The sequence below is a fragment of the Perca flavescens genome, chromosome 12, assembly GCF_004354835.1.
Source record: "Perca flavescens isolate YP-PL-M2 chromosome 12, PFLA_1.0, whole genome shotgun sequence".
Taxonomy (NCBI): domain Eukaryota; kingdom Metazoa; phylum Chordata; class Actinopteri; order Perciformes; family Percidae; genus Perca; species Perca flavescens.
This window is the reverse complement of record NC_041342.1, coordinates 3,788,902-3,808,827: the sequence shown is the minus strand read 5'-3', so window position 1 is coordinate 3,808,827 and position 19,926 is coordinate 3,788,902. Positions and strand designations below refer to the sequence as shown.

The 19,926-nt window shown below is 43.0% G+C and overlaps 1 protein-coding gene across 1 annotated transcript; it reads left to right on the top strand.

The window, feature by feature from the left end:
- The first annotated feature begins 1,142 nt into the window (after positions 1–1,142).
- Positions 1,143–18,060, top strand: nyap2b (neuronal tyrosine-phosphorylated phosphoinositide-3-kinase adaptor 2b). Its single transcript, XM_028593066.1, has 8 exons — positions 1,143–1,317; positions 3,768–3,969; positions 8,502–8,818; positions 11,916–12,989; positions 15,912–16,068; positions 16,222–17,267; positions 17,388–17,491; positions 17,770–18,060. The coding sequence occupies exons 2-8, from the start codon at positions 3,791–3,793 to the stop codon at positions 18,058–18,060; spliced, it is 3,168 nt and encodes a 1,055-aa protein (XP_028448867.1). The 5' UTR covers positions 1,143–1,317; positions 3,768–3,790.
- The last annotated feature ends 1,866 nt before the right edge of the window (positions 18,061–19,926 follow it).

Genomic DNA, 19,926 nt, shown 5'->3' with positions numbered 1-19,926 from the left:
TATGTTTTGTTCTGCTTTGTTTTGGCTACTGTACATGTAATGAATGCACTTGAGAGCAACACGGTGTGTTCACTGCAAGTGTTTTTGTGTTGTGGTCTTGTTTACGAGCTGTTAAGAGAGAGGGGAGGGGGAGTGGGGCGCAGTGGTTGCCAGGGGAAGAGGAGGTTGTGTCTAATGAGGTCACACCCTGCCAACCCGGTGACTCCTCCCACTCAGTGAGATCATAGCAATTGTCTGAGCGTGCCCACCCACTCAACCCCTTACCCCCCCCATCACCCCCCACCCCTCTTCACCCTCTGACAGAGAGAGCTCTCCGTGGTGCTGAAAGCAGAAAAACACGTTCAGGCTCCAGTTACAGTGCAGCTGCAAAGGGACGGCGGGCGAGACACATGAGACAAAAACAAAAAAAAACGACAGAGAAAGAGACTAGGGTACGAGTGCTAATGAAGATGAGTTGCACACAGCAAGAGAAATAGGAGTGTAGGAAAAGGAAGGAGAGAGAGGGTGATGACGCTCTAGTAGAAGGTGGCTACAGTAGGCAGTGGGCGTGTTCTTGTTGTTGTGATCTATAGTTGGGAAGCCCGGTGTCATCTGCCTAAGCACAGACCAACTGTACAGACCTGTGCGGACGAGTAGGGCAGAGGGAGCCGGCAGGGAATGCCATACCAGGAAACACACGGCACTCTGCTTTACCTCGGTCTCAACCTTCAGAGCGCTGTGGACGAGGATTCCTTTCACCTGTGAGACATTTTGTGCATCTGGACGTATTAAAGCAGGAGAGACAATCTGGGAAAGAAGCATTAGAAAGATTGTGAGTGACTGGTCTGCAACTGCAAGGGGAGTTTGATGTGAGTGTTTGAGAGTGCCAGTGTGTATTTGAGAGTGCCAGTGTGTATTTGTGTCATGCTTGCAGTTGCGGGTGCGGTTTGTTGCGACGCCGCGTCTTCCTTCTGTCTCTAGCATGTGCAGATGTGTGGAGCAGTGAAGCTGGCACCTGGCTAGGAGTTTGGCACCATCTGGACTAGAGGGGGGGGGGGGGGGGGGGGGTATCTCCCTTTTCTGCCCAGGGGAGGGAGCATTGGGCTGGGTACCCAATGGCCCAGCTCCCCTCTAGCACCAACCTTATCCTGGGTCACAGGGAATCCTTCTAGCTAGTCAATGAGTTGGACCATACAATGGATGGAAGTCTATGTGGAATTAAGTGGAATAGTGCATTGTTGCTCCAGCATAGGTCAGAGTTCACTAGCGTGCACTGGACTCATCAGGGGAAGACAGAAGACACGTTGGAACACAAACTAGCTGGGACACAGCCTCATTGTAAGTATGCATCATAACACTTTCTTTTAACACAGCAACCCATAAACCCACAAAGATATAGGCCAGCAATTGTTAATGCTATACACATCATAATGCTTGCAAAAGGGCTTGTTTCCCTATTCACAGCCACATAAAAGCCACAGTGTTGCACCTGTGTCTGCCTGGGTTTACAGGTTATCCTTTACTTGGTCCACTGTGCTGTGTGTGTGTGTGTGTGTGTGTGTGTGTGTGTGTGTGCACACGAGTGCCCACGCATGTTGTCACCTGACTATTGGCTTTGCAATCTTTTTGACATTGTGTCTCTAGAATATCCATGCTGCCCTTCTCCTATGACATGGTTGCCTGGAAACAGAAATGGTGTGCCACTTTCACTTAAGTAGAGTGCACCTCTGTGTTCCAACTGTTGCAGCCCATGTCAACTGGGGCAAAGGAAGAGAGAGACGGGTGAGACGCATAAAAGGCATAAAGTGAAGGGGAAAGAGTGAGAGAAAAGTGGGGAGGAAAATCAAGCTTTACTGAGAAAAAAATGGTTTGCTCGATTGACAGGTTTTTATAGAGATTAGCAAATAAGAATAGCATTTTACACTGATGAGTTATAGGAGGACAATCCAATGTGAAAGGCTTGGCTGGTAAAAAACAGTGTGATTCTAGTGCAGAGTGCGGCTGCAGGCTCATAGGGATTAGGCAGGCAGGCTTAATTCAGCTTTGAACTATGCCTTCCTATGGCTGCAGCCTTAACACATCGACCTGGTGCTCCTCGATTCTCTTCAGAAACCAAGATTTAGTTCATTTGTAGAGCTTCAGATCTCTGGGTGTGCCTGTGCACCGGTGATACAACCGGGGAAAATCTCTACACCGCTTGACACCAGGATTCTGTGCCCTAGTTTGAACTCTGCTACAAGATGGTGATTCCATCTGTTCTGTTGGCTCTTATCAGTCCTCTACTCCTGCCCTTATAAACCTATGCTAAGGAGTGTTGAGAATGCTGTAGGGAGTAGAAGATAAACCATCGGACTTAGGCACCATGCTGGACGTATTGATAGACGGACACAAGTTAGAGGGATGCTGAGGATGACCAGACAATGGCCAGTCTCTCAGTTAGCCCTGCGATCTCCATCTGGCAAGCACCCCCCCATCCCCACCCCGCGGTTTTGCCCTTTCCTCCCTACACACAAACATACATCCAGCTATCAAAAGCCCCCTCCCCCTCCCCACGCACACTCACACTCAGTGCTTCTTTCACACGTAAACAAGCATGAGTCTTAGGCTGATCGGAAAACACTGACCTACATAAAAGCATGCGTCTTCTTCCCTTCCACTACTGGCCTCTCCAAATTCACATTTGGCTGTTGCACATCGCATGTACTATACTGCATGCAGTTGCACGGGTTTTCAAGCAAATGCATAATGTACACGCATGCACGCTGAATCCCATCATTAGCAGCTCCATGCTGTGTTTGCATCTTAAGTGGTTGCAAACAATGCTGTTTCTAAAATGATTCACATTTGGAAGGAGTGAATCAAAGTGTGATTGCACCAATGTGGATGTTTCATTGTGTAGGCTTTTCCTCCCAGAAACATCCACACTCTCTTTCATGACAGTTGCTGTCAGTAATGGTCTTTTTGCAGACTCAAAAGGCGGCAAGGAACAACTCAAGAGGAGAGTAATTTTGAATCTGAAACATAAGATTGATGATGATATCCGCATATGCATGCATCACAGTCTAGTAAGCGTGGTCCATTTAATCTGTGTGGTTGGTCCCAGGAGTACTATATTTTCACATCTGAGCCCAGCACATATTGCAACTGCAGAAGATGAAAGCCCTTTTTCAGTTACATTCAAACACTCACTTGGTTACAGCCAATAATTTCAGCCAGAAAATGTGCAAACACAACTGAGAAAATAAACAGCCGCTACTGATCCACAGCCAATAAGAAAACTGAAACTATAATTGTAGTTAGATAGTGAGTCCCTTGGCTGTTTGCATATTTACATGTACATGTGAGCTTGTGTGTGTGTGTGTGTGTGTGTGTGTGTGTGTGTGTGTGTGTGGGCATGAACAATAGAGAAAGATGATGCAAACCTCCAGGGAAACCTTTTTCTCTTGCGGACACATGACGCAAGTCTACGAACATTTCATAGGCCATGAACTCCACAGCAACAGTCAGGAGCATTAAACACAACAACAGCATCACATCAACTCTATTGTGTGACTTTATTACAATGCTGATGCAATCTTGCTTCGTCGGTTTTTATCTCATCAAGGCTGACCTTGTAAAAGGAGGGTTGAGATGAAAATGATTACTGACATAACAGCATGCTTGTTTCGCATTCAGACCATACTCGTACTATATGACGCCCTTGTAGTTCATATTATTAGTAGTATTTTGTGTGTCTATCTTGTAAAGGCAACCAATTATCACTAACATGTTCTATATGTCTTCATCAGAATGCTGTGGAAACACTTGAAGAATGATGAGCTCCAAAGAGGAAGAAACTCTCCGTTTTTTCCAGTACGTTGAGGAGAATGGGCTGAGAGCCTACAACGGCCTGGTAGCTCAGAACTTAGACCACGCCAGGAATGAGAGAAATAGGACATTCCTGCAGGAGAAAAACGACAAGAAGAGAAAACAGGAGGAAGCCATAAGGAGGTAGGAAGACAACAAACACATAAAACAGCTTCACAAAAGGAAAAACAGACTCATTGACAAAGGTTTTGCACAGAGATATCTTATAAAATACATACGTTAAATACTCTGCAGCTCATTTTTCTCTGTAAATGCAAGGATGTCACTGGGTTCACTTCAGAAAGAGGTTGTAGGAAATTAGGACAAGTGGCCAGAGGGTCCCTGTGGCAATAGCAGGTTGCTATATTTTGGGGGTTGCCAGTGTGGACTGGTGCACCCCGTGATCTATAGAGGATAATTAATGTTTCACTTTTAGACATATTTGGGACTTGTCCTTGGATGGAGGTTGCTGCTGCTCCATGGAGAGCATTCAGAATTAAGAAGGACCAGGGTGGGCTGTGACAAAAAAGTGTGTTAGGATAAGAATACAACATGTTACGAGACTTGTGGTTATACTGTTGTGATTTAAGTATACCTAAATATATATATATTTGTTGAAAGAAAATGTATCATTGTCAAGATGTTGTTGTAATGTGCCGCTGCACCCTGTTTCACATGTTGTGATGAGCAAGCAGTTCCTGTTGTGCCACTGTGCGCAGCAACACCGCTGTGTGGCATCCTGAAACTTGAGCGAATAAGAGGCACACACTCACAACGTGACTAGCACGTGGATATGGCGTGCTTGTGTTGTGGGTTAGACTAGGAGCACTGAGTCACCGAGTCATTGGGATAATAACGGGACATTGTGGTTTAGTGTGTTTGTTAGTGTTTGTCCCCCCCCCAAAAAAAAAGAAAACTGAGAGCAGTATAAAATGACACCAAGAACCACTCTGTTGACTAATGTTTGGATTTTCTTTTTACATTTTCCAGTGGTTAAAACAATGATTTGAGCTCTATGAACATAAGTCAAAATTATACTTGGGTGGTTGTTTCTGTGCTCCAACTCTTTTCCTTAAGTTTCAGGATTGATAACTCATCATAAAAGGTACAGTATATTGTTTTAAAGTCAAGAAACAAAAATATTAAGATTATTAATTTTAAATTACAATAATGCAATCTGTTTCATAGTGAAGTACTGCATACCGTACTCATAAGAAGCATTACCATTTGCTGTGTGATTTTTTTAAAGAGCACATAAATCAAGTGGATGCACATTTTACCTGAAAAGCACCCATAATCTAGTAGAGAAACACATGTTTTCCACTTTGTGATCAAACAATTAATCCAATGAGGATCAGTTTGCAGTGGAAATTTTAATGGGAAATTCTTTCCAATATTTTCATGGTTTTTATAAATCATCTCTGTTTGGTCAGTCTGGCTCAAACTGTACAAAGTATTTGAGCAGCTGTTGGGACTTGACTGTGCATCAGATGATTACATTGATGTAGGTTTGAGGGCTGTGTATTTATATGTGACCAGATGTACTCTTCTTAACTGATTTATTCAGGAACACTTTAAACCCTGTCACTTTTCGGTCAAAGGTTCCTGCGATTCAAAACTATTTCTATGCTGCCACTGTGATTATCCGTAGACAGTGCATTTTACAGTTTACGTACTGTATATCACTTGCATAATCAAAGCAAACTGAGAGTTCAACTTTTTACATCAGGCATCAGAAAGACAGCAATGTTAGAGTTAAAACTCCAAAATCTATCTTGGACTTTCTTTTATCACTTGCCAGCAAAATGTCCCTGCTTCCAAGGTCAATAGGAGTCTGACAGAGGCCTGTAAAGTAACTTGCTGAATGGGACAGGGCGATGCCTGAGGAAAGTGGCATCTACTGTCCTGCTATCCTTCCACTCTCTCTCAGCTGTTGCCAAAGCTAAAATATTAATACACAGTCACTGGAGAAAGTGTCTAAAAAATAACTGGATTTTTCATGAGGTCTATAAGTAGGTCAATGAGACGACCCATTTTTACATTAACTGACTGAGAGTGACAGAGAGTGTGTGAGGATCCTTGTGTGCATGCTTTCATGTGCGTGTGTGCAAGCACGTGCTTGTGTACATGTGCATGCATAGACATGAACAACAGGAAAATAGCATATATTAGTGTGTGAGAAAGGTGGGAAAAAACAAATGGCAATGTGATTGTGTGAGGGTGAAAGAGGTTGTTAGAGCAAATGTGTTTAAGAGTGTGTGTGTGTGTATGTGTGTGTGTGTGGGGGGGGGGGGGACCTGTTAGAGAGAGATTAAGTGTGAGCTCAGTTGCAGGAGATGTGTTCTGCCTGGTGACAGCTGGAAGAGCCATGGGCCAATCAGATCAGCACGTTAGGTTTAAGTGAGGCGGGCCTTCCTGCCGGCTGCTATCTCACTGGGTTGGTTTTATTGTATTTCATCAGAAGAAGTTATTCACACAGTCTCTCTCTCACACACACACACACACACACACACACAGATGCCCACAAATTTACTTAAATGTGCAAGTATATTCATAACCACACATACACTCCCCCCCCCCCACACACACACACACACACACACAAAAGCCACACACTCATTTACTTATATTTACATATGTATACAAATTCCAAACGACTACTTTCTCCTTCTTTACTCTTTACACATTGCACACATTCACAGATAGACATCGTTTCTTTCAGTCTTTTTTCCCCTCAGGATCTCCTTTTGTTTTGTATGTTTCTATGATATTGTTTTTCCTGTTGCATGGTGTCACTGAGAGAACTAGAGCTGCAACTCCAACTGGTCCAAGAGCACCTGTTGTCTGTCCTCTAGCCAATCACTGGGCAAATATCCTATAAATAATCCAGTCACCACAACTTCAGTCACACTCACTCACCCACCCACCCACACATACACACGCATGCATACAACCCATGGGTGTGCATGCACACTGTCACAGCAGATACACACTCAAAACATGAGAGGGAGAGATAGTTGCTACCTGTGGCTGAATGCCATGGAATGTTTTCTAATTGTTTCTAATTTAGCCCAAACATGGATGCAACTTTCTTTTTCTCTTTTTCTTCTTTTGTATAGGTATGAACAGATGTGTGCCTATGTATGTATGTATGTATGTATGTATGTATGTATGTATGTATGTATGCATGCATGCATGTATGCACACCACCATACTAGCCTACTTTATTTTCTTTTTTCTCAATCTGTTCCTTCCTATATTATTGTTATTTTCTTTATTTCTTTATTTGTAGTTTTTCAACTTTACTATTATTATTGTTTCATTATGACATATTTAAATTGTTTAGAAATGCTATAGGTATGAACAACATCATATGTAAGCAAATTTAAGTTAACTCCTGCTGCAATTAAGTATAAAAACTGGATGCTTATCAAGAATCTGCATTTCTAACCACTAAACATGTGATTTGATTTCTCTCAAATAACACTTGCAATGGGGCTCTACAGGTTGCAGCAGGCCCCTTTGTCTTGTATCTCCACTGTCATCTTCAAACAAAATGTGATGTGGTTATGATATACAGTACACATGATGTGCACGTGCGCTTTATTATTTATGTGCAGCGGTAGCTGGTTTTGTGTCTGGTTTCTATGGGTACCCTGTTGCTAGGCACAGTTAAATCCCTGACCAATGAAGCCACCCCACCAAGCACCTTCTGTTCAGCAGCTGGCTAGGACGGAGTCAGAGTCAGCAAAGTCACACAATGAGGGGTTACAAACACACACATATATACACTCCCATTTGCGTGCACACACTCACACAAGATACAAAGATTTGTAAAGGCACACATGCAAATGTATCTTGTTTCATGCTATTTGTTTAAACATTTAAATATTTGACGTTAGGCTTAATTGTGACTCTCTGATATGAGAATAAACAGCAGAGATCAAGTGTGTGTAGATTGCATACTTATCATGTATTTTGTACAAACCATTTTACCTGAACAAAGTCTGATCTCGAGCTCATTTACTATGCAACACACACACGCGCAAGCAAGCACACACACACACACACACACACACACACACACAGCCATCCTTTCCCCCATTACAACACAACACTCAGACATCATTAACGCTCCATTCAGGCCAATCAACCGTTAATAGGGATTGATTGTTTACAGGCGGGGAGACTTCCATGGTTTCATTATGGTGTCTGGTTGTGTGAGCAGCATCGGTCATATCCTGGGTTAAACTCAAATCAATGCTTTGCCCTGAAAGAGACCCTGTTTTCAGTGGCACTTACATGCCATTGAGTTCACTTGCACAGAATTAAATGCACATACACACACACACACACACACACACACACACACATACACACACAATATACGCATATGCTCACACAAATTGAGACATGCCATGATGACTGTCAGGGTATGATATGCATTATTTTTGCTGTCTCCTGACAAGAACAGCTTCCAGGTTGATGACATGGGAACTTTGGTCAAGATTTTTGTCTCTTTCTTCCAGCCGCACTAATGTAAACTAATATGATACTTAGTATCATACTTACTTGAATGCTTTTTTATTATTATTCATATTTACAAATATATTTCTGTTTTTTATCTGTCCTCTCTACCCTCTCTCTCTCTTTCTCTTCCTTGCTTTCTGATTTAGGACAGGTGAGGACATTGCAACTGAAGGCAAGCACTTACGTATGGGCTCCATTACCATGCTGGACCCCCAGGAACGCATGCCCATGCCCCACCCGCATGCTCTCGCCTGTGGGCAAGGCTTCTCTGTACGCTCCCAGTCCCTCCACTCTGTCGGCGGTGGGAATAGTGGGGGTGGAGGCGAGGAGGAAGTAGGAAGCCCGACCTCTAGGAAGCAGCCCCCACCCAAGCCCAGGAGGGACCCGGCCACCAAGCTGAGCATGTCGTCGGAGGCGGTGGACCACAGTCCCACGTCCACCTGCCACGGGGAGAGATGTGATGGTAAGTGGTGGTGGCGTTTCACACCAAACTGCTGCACTATATTTAGCTGCTCTCTGCAGTGCCCTCTTCAACACTGTTTCTCCTACAATGACATTACATCTAGCTATTCGCTGCATACTCTAAGTACCATTGTGGCAAATTGATGCAAAAAAGAGCTATGAGGACAATGGAGATAAACCATAGTTACACATTTGGGGTCCACTAGACAACAATAAAAAAGAAAAAGTGAAAACCTGCTGTTTAATAAACTGCATATGAAGGAATGCTTAAAAAAGTCTGCCAAGATTTGTGCTGCACTACACTGACTAGTCTGGGCGCAGTTTGGGTATTGTGTGAGAGAAGATCTTTTCTAAGTATTTTTGAATGACAGAGGACCAATGTATACATTTTGCAGAATAATGAAGTACACAGGCTAGAGCAATTGTGGATGCCGAAATCTATGTTGGAAGATTATGCATAAGTTGTAACTTTTCACTGTGCCCTTTTACTTTCTGTTACTGTCAAGTAAACACATATACAGGTTGTTTACATATTACCCCTTGCCCCACAGATAAATCAGATAGTATAAGGTTCAGAATTGTATACTAACATGTTGAGCCGGGAGTGATCTATCATAATGTGATGCATATGAATAACTGGTACATTTTTTGTGTTGTTTCAAACCTCTGGGCTTTGGACAATAAGGCCCTGTATATAGTTCTGATATCATTACTGTAATATAGTAACACTTTCTTTGTATTAAGTAGAAGCTCCAGTAACTTCACCCTAGAATAAGGTGCTGGCGATAGAAGGTTATTGGTCACACAGTCAGTTGTCAAAGCTGTTCTCATTGCAAATAAAGTTCCATAACCTGATTTAAAACTGACTAACTTTATATATATTTATATATTATTTATATATATATATATATATTTCTACAAGGCTAATTACCAAATTCGGTCAAACAATTTTCCTTCCAGTTAAAACTGACAAGGCCAACATTTAAAGATGACTTGATCAAGATCCAGTAGAAGCACCCTGCAGCAATTTCACTCAGTTTTCTGAAGCAAAATAAACAAACACAATATGCCTGTTTGGTCATGTATGAAAAAGAGGGCATAATTATAGTACATCAACTCCGTGTAAGAAAGGCTTTCGTTCATTAAAATTAATTGAGCAAAAGTAATGTTTTGCTCAACAAGCCACCGATACAATCACTGCTGTAGCAAATGCACACAGCTTAACGGTTTCATTTGTGCGCTGAGCACAAAGAAAAACATAACAAGCATAGACAAATGAAACTGACATTTAAAGTATAATGATAGTCTTTGTAGCTGGTGTCTGTGAGAGCAAACCGGTTTAGAGGTTGCAGGAGGCTTTGACTCGATTTCATTTTGGATTCTTCGTTGCTGACGTGATGTTTGGGGAGTCGCCCAGCCTGGCTCAGATTGGTGGGGATCTCTCTATATGTGCACACAGATCTTCCTGGGCACCACGGCAACCATCCCACAGAAACAAGACCCCCTGCAGCCCAGCCAATCACAGAATCACTGAGCAGCTCGAGCCAATGGGGCTCTAGAGATGCTGAAGTCTGAAGCTTCGGAGCCAATCAGAGTGAGAGTGTGGGGGTGTCCCTGGCTGAGGGGATGGTTGCGTGCTCTGTAGCTGGCGCTGTAGCGGGAAGGGGAGGAGCTTGTAAGAGTAGAATTCATTCAGGAGGAGCGATTGACCTAGATTTGTTTTCCCCAGGAGGAGAGGGAGGGGGAGGGGGTTTGCGGGTAAACACAGCCGCTGCAGGGGGAGGGGGAGAAGAGGGAGCAATAGGGAGAGGAGAATGTAAGGGACAGGGAGTAAGAGATGTTTGGAGGGACAGATTCATCATCACTGCTGAAACAGATCTCAAGATCAACTGTGCAAATCTGTTAGTGTAAGAAGGCATTTGGTAAATCAAAAGAGGAATAGTTACACCACTGTATGCACACACTCACAAAGTAAGGGAGAGAGGGTGAAGAAGAATGTGAGTATCTTGTCACTCCAATTAAACACACCAGGAACACATCTGGGTAGAACCAAATCATCTATTAACACCTAAATAATGGTAATGAGGAGAAAATGGAACCAAAAGGCGTGTTTCATCCTTAGTTCAAATTAGCATCATCAACATCAACCCATTTAATTTGTGTTTTGCCTACTGGATTTTCTTGACTTCATTCATTGCTTTCTCTCTAGTTGCGTTTTCAATTTAAATAAAATGCTCTGATCTATCTATCTATAAATACCTTCACATGCAACATATTCTGCAAAGCCATGAATGCTCTGAATGTGTAGGCATGTGCAGTGCGTGTATGTAGGGATGGTAGTGAGTCATACAGTTACAGGAAATATGGGTGTGTCTGGGCCATCTGGCATCTGAATTATTAAAGGTGTAAAAAGAGAAAAATCTGCAGTTTTAGGGTTTCATGGTCCTTGTTATTTTGCACTTCCCTCCCCCTGCCTATCAGAGAAAGGAACACTCCTATCCAAACATTTCAGTGTCTGACCTAGAAATACACTGTGAGTAGTAAAGAGCCATGTCTACTGTGAGTAAACTAGCATTAGGACCACACTGTGCAGTAGTAGCTGGTCAACGTGAACACTGTACCATAGCCTCACTGCACCACATCTAAAGAGATTCACACTGCAATGCTACGTCACCACTATCAAAAAGAAAGTTCCACAGTGTGTGTGACCCAGATACTATATTCACATACTGCTCAACTGCTGTATATTTGACCCAGAAACATGCATACTCTATGCCTCAACTGTTCCCATATATCTGACTCTGAAGATATTGCTCTCAGCTATACACGCTGACCGACATCTGACCCACAAAACTGCAGTACTGTAGGCTTTATATTAATGATAATGATTCACTTAATGATTAATGATAAATGATTCTCGCAAAAAAAAAAGATTTTTGTCAAATTCAATATTGCATTGTGTATGATAGCTGTGCAGAAAGCAGCAACAGAAGAGTAATGGGACCACAGTATTCTGCCAGGTCTCATGCCACAAAAAAAAAAAAAATATATATATATATTATATCTGTGTTAAGACTTTCGTTCTCTCTCATCTTTAGCAGCTCAAGGATGCAGTGAGGACTGCAGGAGGGTGCCGCCACCCAAACCTAAGAGGAACCCCAACACACAACTGAGTGTTTCCTTCGATGAGTCCTACATCAAGAGCCACGGAGGCAGCGGGGTTTGCCCCTCCAGACCCCTCCACTACGTCACCTCGCCCTGCGAACGCAACCCCTCGCCCGCACAGAGTGACGAGAGCCCTACAGACGACTGTGAAGATGAACCTGTCTACATAGAGATGGGCGGGATTGATGTCGGAGCACGAGAACCCCTGAAGAGTGAGGATGAGGAGCCAGGAGAGTCTGTGTACGAGGAGATGAAGTACCCAGCTCTGGATGATATGGAGTACCGCACTGACCCTGTGGGATGTCGCTCGGCGTGTCCCACCCCGGCACCCTATGACCCTGAACCTCTCAGTCGCTGCTCCACACCTCGAAACATTCCCCTCTGTGACATTCCTGCACCCTTTCCCAATTTACTCACCCATCGGCCTCCGCTGCTGGTGTTCCCACCGGCGCCAGCCCAGTGCTCGCCTAACTCAGACGAGTCTCCCCTAACCCCTCTAGATGTAACCAAATTGCCCATGCTGGAGAACCAATCCTATAGCAAATCTCCAACATCCTCCACCGAGCCACCCTCCTCTGCACACATCCGCAGGGAGCTCACTGCCACCCCAACCCTCACCGTCTCTGGCCGCTCCTCTGCGCCTCCTCTACCCTGTACCCTCTACAAATCCTCCTCATCCTCCTATCAGCGGAGCCACTCTGCTTGCCCATCGCCAGTCAGCATGGGCCGCTGTCTCACACCTCTCAGCCTCATGCGTACACCTCCCTTTGAAGCTCCAATGCCATTCCCTGGGGGTCTGCCGCGGAGCGCCTCTGCCACCCCTCACGGCAAAGGCTCGCCACCTCAAGACGGTGTGGGCCGACTGCATGGCTCTATGCAGAATGTGTCAACAGGGCGTTCACGGACACCCACCAGCCCACTGGACGAACTAACTAACCTGTTCACAACTGGTAGGAACATGCTGAAGAAAAATGCCAGTGGCAGGAAGTCTAAAGAGCCTGGAGAGAGTGAGTCATTTTACACATTTGTCTCCTCATTTTGGAATGTAGTGAAGCAAGGGCACGAACAAATGTGCTCATATTTATTCATGTCTCTTTGATTCCTGAAGAGTGTAGACAGTTTATAACTGCATCTCTTTTTACAAATCTAACCCTGTGTGTACGTATCCTCACTTAGCAAGAGAGACTGGCTTAGTTAAGAGATAGAATGAGAAAGCAAACCTACCAACACTAGAAAGGAGCTGCAAAGTCTCAGAATAACAAACAGGAGAGCAGGAGTAACATCCCAGAGTGTTTATGGACAACATGGACGGTGTCATTGGCAAAATGCTTTCGCTGCAGTAAACTCTGGAGCAAATACAAATCAGTAGTCTTTAGTTCCCTAATCAGTGATGGAGGTTTGCGGTTCACCCAAGTTCAATCCTGCTAAATTAGAAGGCTGTGCAGAGAATGCACCTCTTTTACATTACCATGCATGATGTTTGTGACGCTCGCTGCAACCATCCATTTGTTTAATCTAGGCCCAGCGAGCCAAGTGTGATACAGATGGTATGATTTAATCTGAGGGGATTTGAGCCTCAAGCGTACAGCAGGTCCCTCAAACCAACTCATGGCATTAGGCCATCAGGCAGCATTACTTTTAAATATGTAAACATCATGCTTAAATACAGATAGCCATGCCGCACTCAAGACTCTGCCAAAATGAATGCAATTGTGAAAGCAAACATGATGTGCTCATTATGATCTAAGTGCACAATATGCTTAAAGTTAAATAAAAAATAATGTGTGCTTACATTATCATATAGCGTCATATGGCGAGTCTGGTGCCAACAGCATTATCAGTCAGTCACAAATGAACATTCTCTTTTTCATGCAAAATGCAACCATTATTTTTTTTTGCTAAAAAAGGCATGTTAAACTTGAATATTTTGAAATCTAATGTAAACGTTAAAGACGTTAAACCAATCTAAATTAGTAAAAGGGTGTTTCAAAAAATGCATGAATTTCATGTAGAAGCTGTCATGCGTTATTTGAAAAGGGTCACTAATAAATTAATATAGAGCATCTAATGATTTTGATTGAAGTTTGACATGACATTTTACCCAATAGATGACATAGAACTCTTTAGAGCCGAGCTGTACAATGTGAAAGAATTTAAAAAATTTAACTAAAACTCTTTTTCAAAAACAGAAATTTATTCAAGCACATTTTGTACATCAATCATAAAAGAACTACAAAACGTCCACACATCCATCCTTACTCAATGCTCTTAGCAACTACAACATAGCAACAGAGGAAGGAGGAAAAATCCCTGTTTCTTATTTGCAGATTCCCTCCCCATGGGTAATGCAGCCAATCACAGCTCAGGGCATGCCAGTGTACAACCGAGCTATGAGCTCCTGATGGGGATAGCTATGGCTCTGAACTCAAATCTGCACCTGATCAGAGGGTTTCAGATCATGTTTTCTGTCCAATCAGCACATACTCAGCCCATGATGGAGCCAATCAGGTAGTTGTTGCAGCTGTGCAGATGGTGACAGTGGAAGCTGAGACGATTTATGATTTCTTGCTATTTTGACTTGATGATGAACACATCTTTCGGTTGGTGTATAGATGTGCCAATTTGTGCACATTTGCTGTTTATTCCTGAGATTTCTATGCAATGTATTGGATATATCTGTTGAGTTACTGGCTTACATTAATTGCATTCATGTGCCAGGAAGTGCCAGTGATGTCTTACCAATAAGCCCTTTGACAGTATTTTGTTCTCTAGCCCCATATAGTGTGTAAACAGTTTGTATATGCGTTCTATACATCAAGGGTTGACTGTGCTGCTGACAGGTCTTATAAAAAAAAAAAGGCTAACATCGTGTACAAGCTCCACATAAAGACTCACTGGCTGTGTGTGTTGCTCTGTGACTGGCTACTAGCACACAGTGTAATGAGCACACAAACCTGACAAAATGAACAGAGGTTGATTTTTTTTCTCTCTCCCTTTCTGAGGCGTTAGAGGCAGCAACAACTAGTCTGACCCAGTTACCAACTGGTTACTCGCCACACTCCCTCTCATACACACAAACATGCACGCACGCACACACACACTAAAAAGCCATGTATGACACATAACATAACAAGGGATAGGCATGATAAGGGACGTTTGTGCATGGTACTGTATGCCAAAGCCCATATAGAAACCATATAGTGGCACAGCCTCTACAGCCTACATGGAAATCAATCATGCACATATATATTTTTTATCTATACAGTGATGATCTAAAATGTCTTTATTGAGCCTTTAATCAGTGACATACATACAGTTCATTATTATTATTATTATTATTATTATTATTATTATTATTATTATTATTATTATTAGTTTCTAAGCACACAGAATAGTTAGTTAAAGAAAGTTAAACACTGAGACATCCGAAGGCAGTGGTTAATGTTTTACAATATGTTTTATATTGGTAACTATGGTTATTTGAAGGTACTGTCATGTGTATTAGAGAGATTTTAGGGTGAAAGAAAAGAACAGTGAAAACATACAATATTACCTAATTAAAAGAAAGTGATTTGAATTGATTGACTGAACTAAAACAACAGATAATGATAGTGTGTATTATTATATACCACAATATACACAATTCTAATGCCTGTTAGCCCACATATTGACTCATCTAACTCCAGTCGTTTACTTGCAGCTGCCTCAGTGAGTAGTGAGTGACACCTAGAGGATATATGATGGTAGTGCAGAAACTTGAAGCAGAAAAACACCACTCATTCTTTCTGTGTGTTTATATGCTATTGACAATTTATAATTAAACCATTCATTTTGAATATTGTCAATGCATTATTCACAGCAGAATAAGATTTGATGTTACAATCATTTAAGTGTTTGTCTTCTAAATTATTTTTACTGTTCTTTTACAGCTGAGTCCAAAAGCAAGTCTCACAGCGAGTCCAAGCGTGAGGGCAAAGAGCGCCACAGTCACAGCAAGGAGTCCAAGCGAGACTCCAAGGATCGCCACAGCAAAGAGTCTTCTCACCGGAGAGACAGAGACAAAGACAGAGACAAAAACAGAGACAGAGAGAAAAACAGAGACAAAGACAGAGACAAAGACAAAGACAAAGAAAAAGACAGAGACAGAGACAAAGACAAAGACAAAGACAAAGACAAAGACAAAGAAAGAGACAGAGATAAAGAAAGAGGGAGCAGCAATGTAGAGCCACTTCCCCACAGACGCAACAGTAAAGACCGTACTTATAGCGGTGCAGATGCACCAGCTGTTCGCAGGGATAGCAGGGACCAGGGCTGCAGCAGTGTGGAACCCATCCCATTGATAAGACGAGACTCCAAGGACCGAGGGCTTAGCAATGGTGACCTGATGCTAAGGAGAGACAGCAAAGACCGGGGTGGGGGACATGGAATGGAGCCTTTGTTGAGACAAGACAGCAAAGACAGACTGCTAGATCAGCCACCTGAGCTGTTACCAAGACAAGACGGCAAGGAAAGGGCAAGAAACGGTGTGGACTCTAGACATGAAAGCAGAGAGAGACTGCTGGATCAGCCACCTGAGCTCTTACCGCGACAGGATAGTAAAGAGAGAGCCAGGAACGGTGCGGACTCAAAGCATGAAAGCAGAGACAGGCCACCTGAGCTTCTCCCCCGACAAGAGTTCAAAGACAAAGCCAGAACCGGAGCCGAATATAGACACGATAGCAAAGACCACCGTCCTGAGGTGTTACCCCCACAGGATTTTAAAGAGAGAGCAAGGAATGACATGGAACATAGACATGAAGGTAGAATAGACCAGCCACCTGAGATCCTTCCGCGACAAGAAACGTCCAGAAGAAGCAACAGCAAGGACACGGTCGGCTACAGCTCCGAATCCAAGCATGAGGGGAGAGATCGGAGCTGCCACAACGGGGGAGATCTTCCTCCTCCACCTCTGCCCAGACAGGACAGCAAAGATCTGAGCAGAACTGGACTCGAAGTGAGACGGGATAGCAAAGACAGAAGTCTGAATGGCTCAGAGCAGCATCATTACGCTGTCAAAAGCACCAAGAGCCCTTCTGCAATGGAGTATAGGTGTGATAGTAAAGAACGAGGATACAGATCAGATGGCACGCCCAGACGAGATAAAAGAGAAAATTACACTACGGACCAATCAAAAGCACAGGAGAGGAATGGCAGCACGGTGTCAGGGCAGCATTCATCCACGACGACACCTACTCACCACGCGAGATCATCTGGTAGCCCACCAATGACCATAGGAACAGGAAATGGTAACGCTTTAAACCTTGAATTCGTAGACAATCTAGAGTTGATCATATAACCTTTGCATATGTGGCAAAAAGCACTCTTATTACATACGACCAAACGTGTCATTTCCCCTCCCTTTGTAGACCTGAAAGCAGCACCGAAGTATGGCCGCTCACATTCTATTCCGGCCAACCCGTCTCCGATGGGAACGCCACAAAGGAAAGCAGCGGAGACACATCAAAGCCAGGTATGAAGATTTGCTTCTTTAATTTGCCCTGAATACCTATTTCAGTTTCTTACTCTGAGTAATGGAATGCTGTTTTTAAAAATTTTGATAATTGCTCAATTATTCATCATAAATAATTATTTAATGCGATAATAAGAAAAATACTTAAAAGCCATGTTTTTTTTTTTTTTTTGGGGGGTGTTGCTTTTGATTGGTCTGTGGTCTTTTTTTAAAGTGTGCAACTAACTTCAAAGTCAATCTGTATTCACATCCCTTAATGCAATGACTCTGCCCCTCAGATGCCCCAGATGCCATGGATCTGTGGCGACACCACCATGCTAGAACAGATCGAGAGGAAACGCACCCTCTGCATGGAGATTCGCTCCAGACAACATCCACACCTGCAGAGATTTCTGGAGAGGCCTCCTCCTCCTCCGGACAGGAACGAGGACAGGCACCAGGAGCGGAGTCAGTGCAAGCAAGAAAGTGCATCTGTACTGCCAGGCTGGGGGAAAAGCAGCGGGGCCAAAAAGATCCGTCCTCCCCCTTACCCTACACAGAAAACCGTATTCTGGGACACGGCCATCTGACATTAACAACACACTTACACCTCCCTGCCACACAGCCCCCAATTACCCTCTCCCTCTTTCCTCTGGGTTAGGCTGATTCTTCCCTGCAACATCAGGGGCGTCAGGGCAGCCAATAAGAGCACAGGGGGATGATACTCGCTGATGTCAAAGGACAATGGTGGTTACCATAGCAATATTTCTGCTCGTTCAGGTTGTCATGTTTTCTTATCATCACTGGTGATATTTGATATTTTTCTATTTCCTGTGACTGGATTCTTGTAATATAATTAGTAGAATAGATATTTGATTGATAGATATTTTCTAAATGAGAGGAGGATTAAAAAGAGGCTTACATGATGTATAGTAGATGTAGATGCAATCTAATGTTTGTTTTTATGTTATTTTTGTTGGTTATTTTACATTTGAAAGCATAATCTATCAATACTTGTACTGTTGTAGCATAATTTTCTTATGCCCAACTCTTTTTTTTTTCTGTGCTTGAAAGCACTAAACTGAATGGACTATTCAATTCTGTCTATATATACTTTAAATTTTCACTGTTGTATTGTAAGTTGAGGAGTTATAGTGCTTTAGATTCCAGCGCCCTCCATGCCTGGTCCAGTACAGTATGTTCTAGAATGTACAACAGTTGGTCCTAGAACATAAACAGGAAACTTTGTGTGCTTCAGTTTGTATATTACAGTAAGAAGCTGTGCAGTCACTAGTGAAAGCCTTTTGAAGCAGTTGAATCATTTTATAGGAAAAACCTGTTGGCTGGCATGTTGTAGAGGACAGAGAAAGTGTGAAACGCTGTTGTCTAAAATACACTATGAGGGTGGGTTGGGGAGGTAGTAAATTAGAACATACATTATTAACAGTATAATTTCCAAAACCAGCCAAAGCCTATTAAAGCGAGATAAAGGTGTGGTTGCACTGTGGACAGTTGGTTATTTGAAATGGGCTTGGTGGCCATGCACACTGCGAGCACCATGACACAGTGTAAATACTTGATGCCAACGACCCGCCCGTACAATCAACACCTGAGCTTTTAGAGCATTTTCTTAATTTTACTGCAGATTATAATAGCCATATGCACTTGCTTAAGAAGAACTTTCAAGATTATGCTTATATATATATTTTTGAAAATGTTAAAGGTAGCTGTGCCATGTAAGTTTTTAATTTCTTGGTGGGGAGGTAAAGCCTCAGGAGGCTGGCTGTGTGTGACACACAGTCATCTATGATTGGTTGTCTCTGACAATGTTCCCAATTCAATTGGCTGGCAGCCATTTTAGAGATCAAATTATTTAAGGACCTATAACATGGCAACAGCTCTACCCAGTCAAGCAGTCAGGGGTTGCACAATGGCCTACAAATCTTTGAGGCTTTGTAAAAAAAAAAAAAGAAATCTGCACTACCCATCATATTCCATTACATTAAATCAGGCTGATTACGTACATGCCCCTCTCTCCCTCTACCTCAACCTCCTACTTACATCATCAAAATGGGTTTTCTTTAGCACATTAAAATGCAATGTCGACATTGCCAAAATAGTGTGGGTTTGACAAATGATATAGCCCTCAGAGTGCAAGTGCAGTACCCCCTCACTGGTGAGAATCGATGCTACAGAGGTCCCTCTGTGCTCTACGTGTACGTGTGTGTGCATGTTTGTGTGCATGGGTGCGTGTGTGTGTGTATGTGTGAGGGAGGAAGAGAGCGGTGTGCGTTTGTGTCTGTGTGCCAAGCTACACTGTATGCAAGTTGAATCTTTAAAAATGATTGTTTTAAGACATTCACTTTGCCCTATCCATGATGTTGGTGGGTGGAGGTTTGGAAATGTAATAATGATGATGTACAATCTTTTTGTGTGTATAAACGTGCACTGTGAAA

Coding starts and splice junctions, on each gene's coding strand:
- nyap2b (XM_028593066.1), top strand. CDS start 3,791: ATGATGAGCTCCAAAGAGGAAGAAACTCTCCGTTTTTTCCAGTACGTT. Junction 8,819..11,915: donor CCACGGGGAGAGATGTGATG/GTAAGTGGTGGT, acceptor TCTCATCTTTAG/CAGCTCAAGGATGCAGTGAG. Junction 12,990..15,911: donor GTCTAAAGAGCCTGGAGAGA/GTGAGTCATTTT, acceptor GTTCTTTTACAG/CTGAGTCCAAAAGCAAGTCT.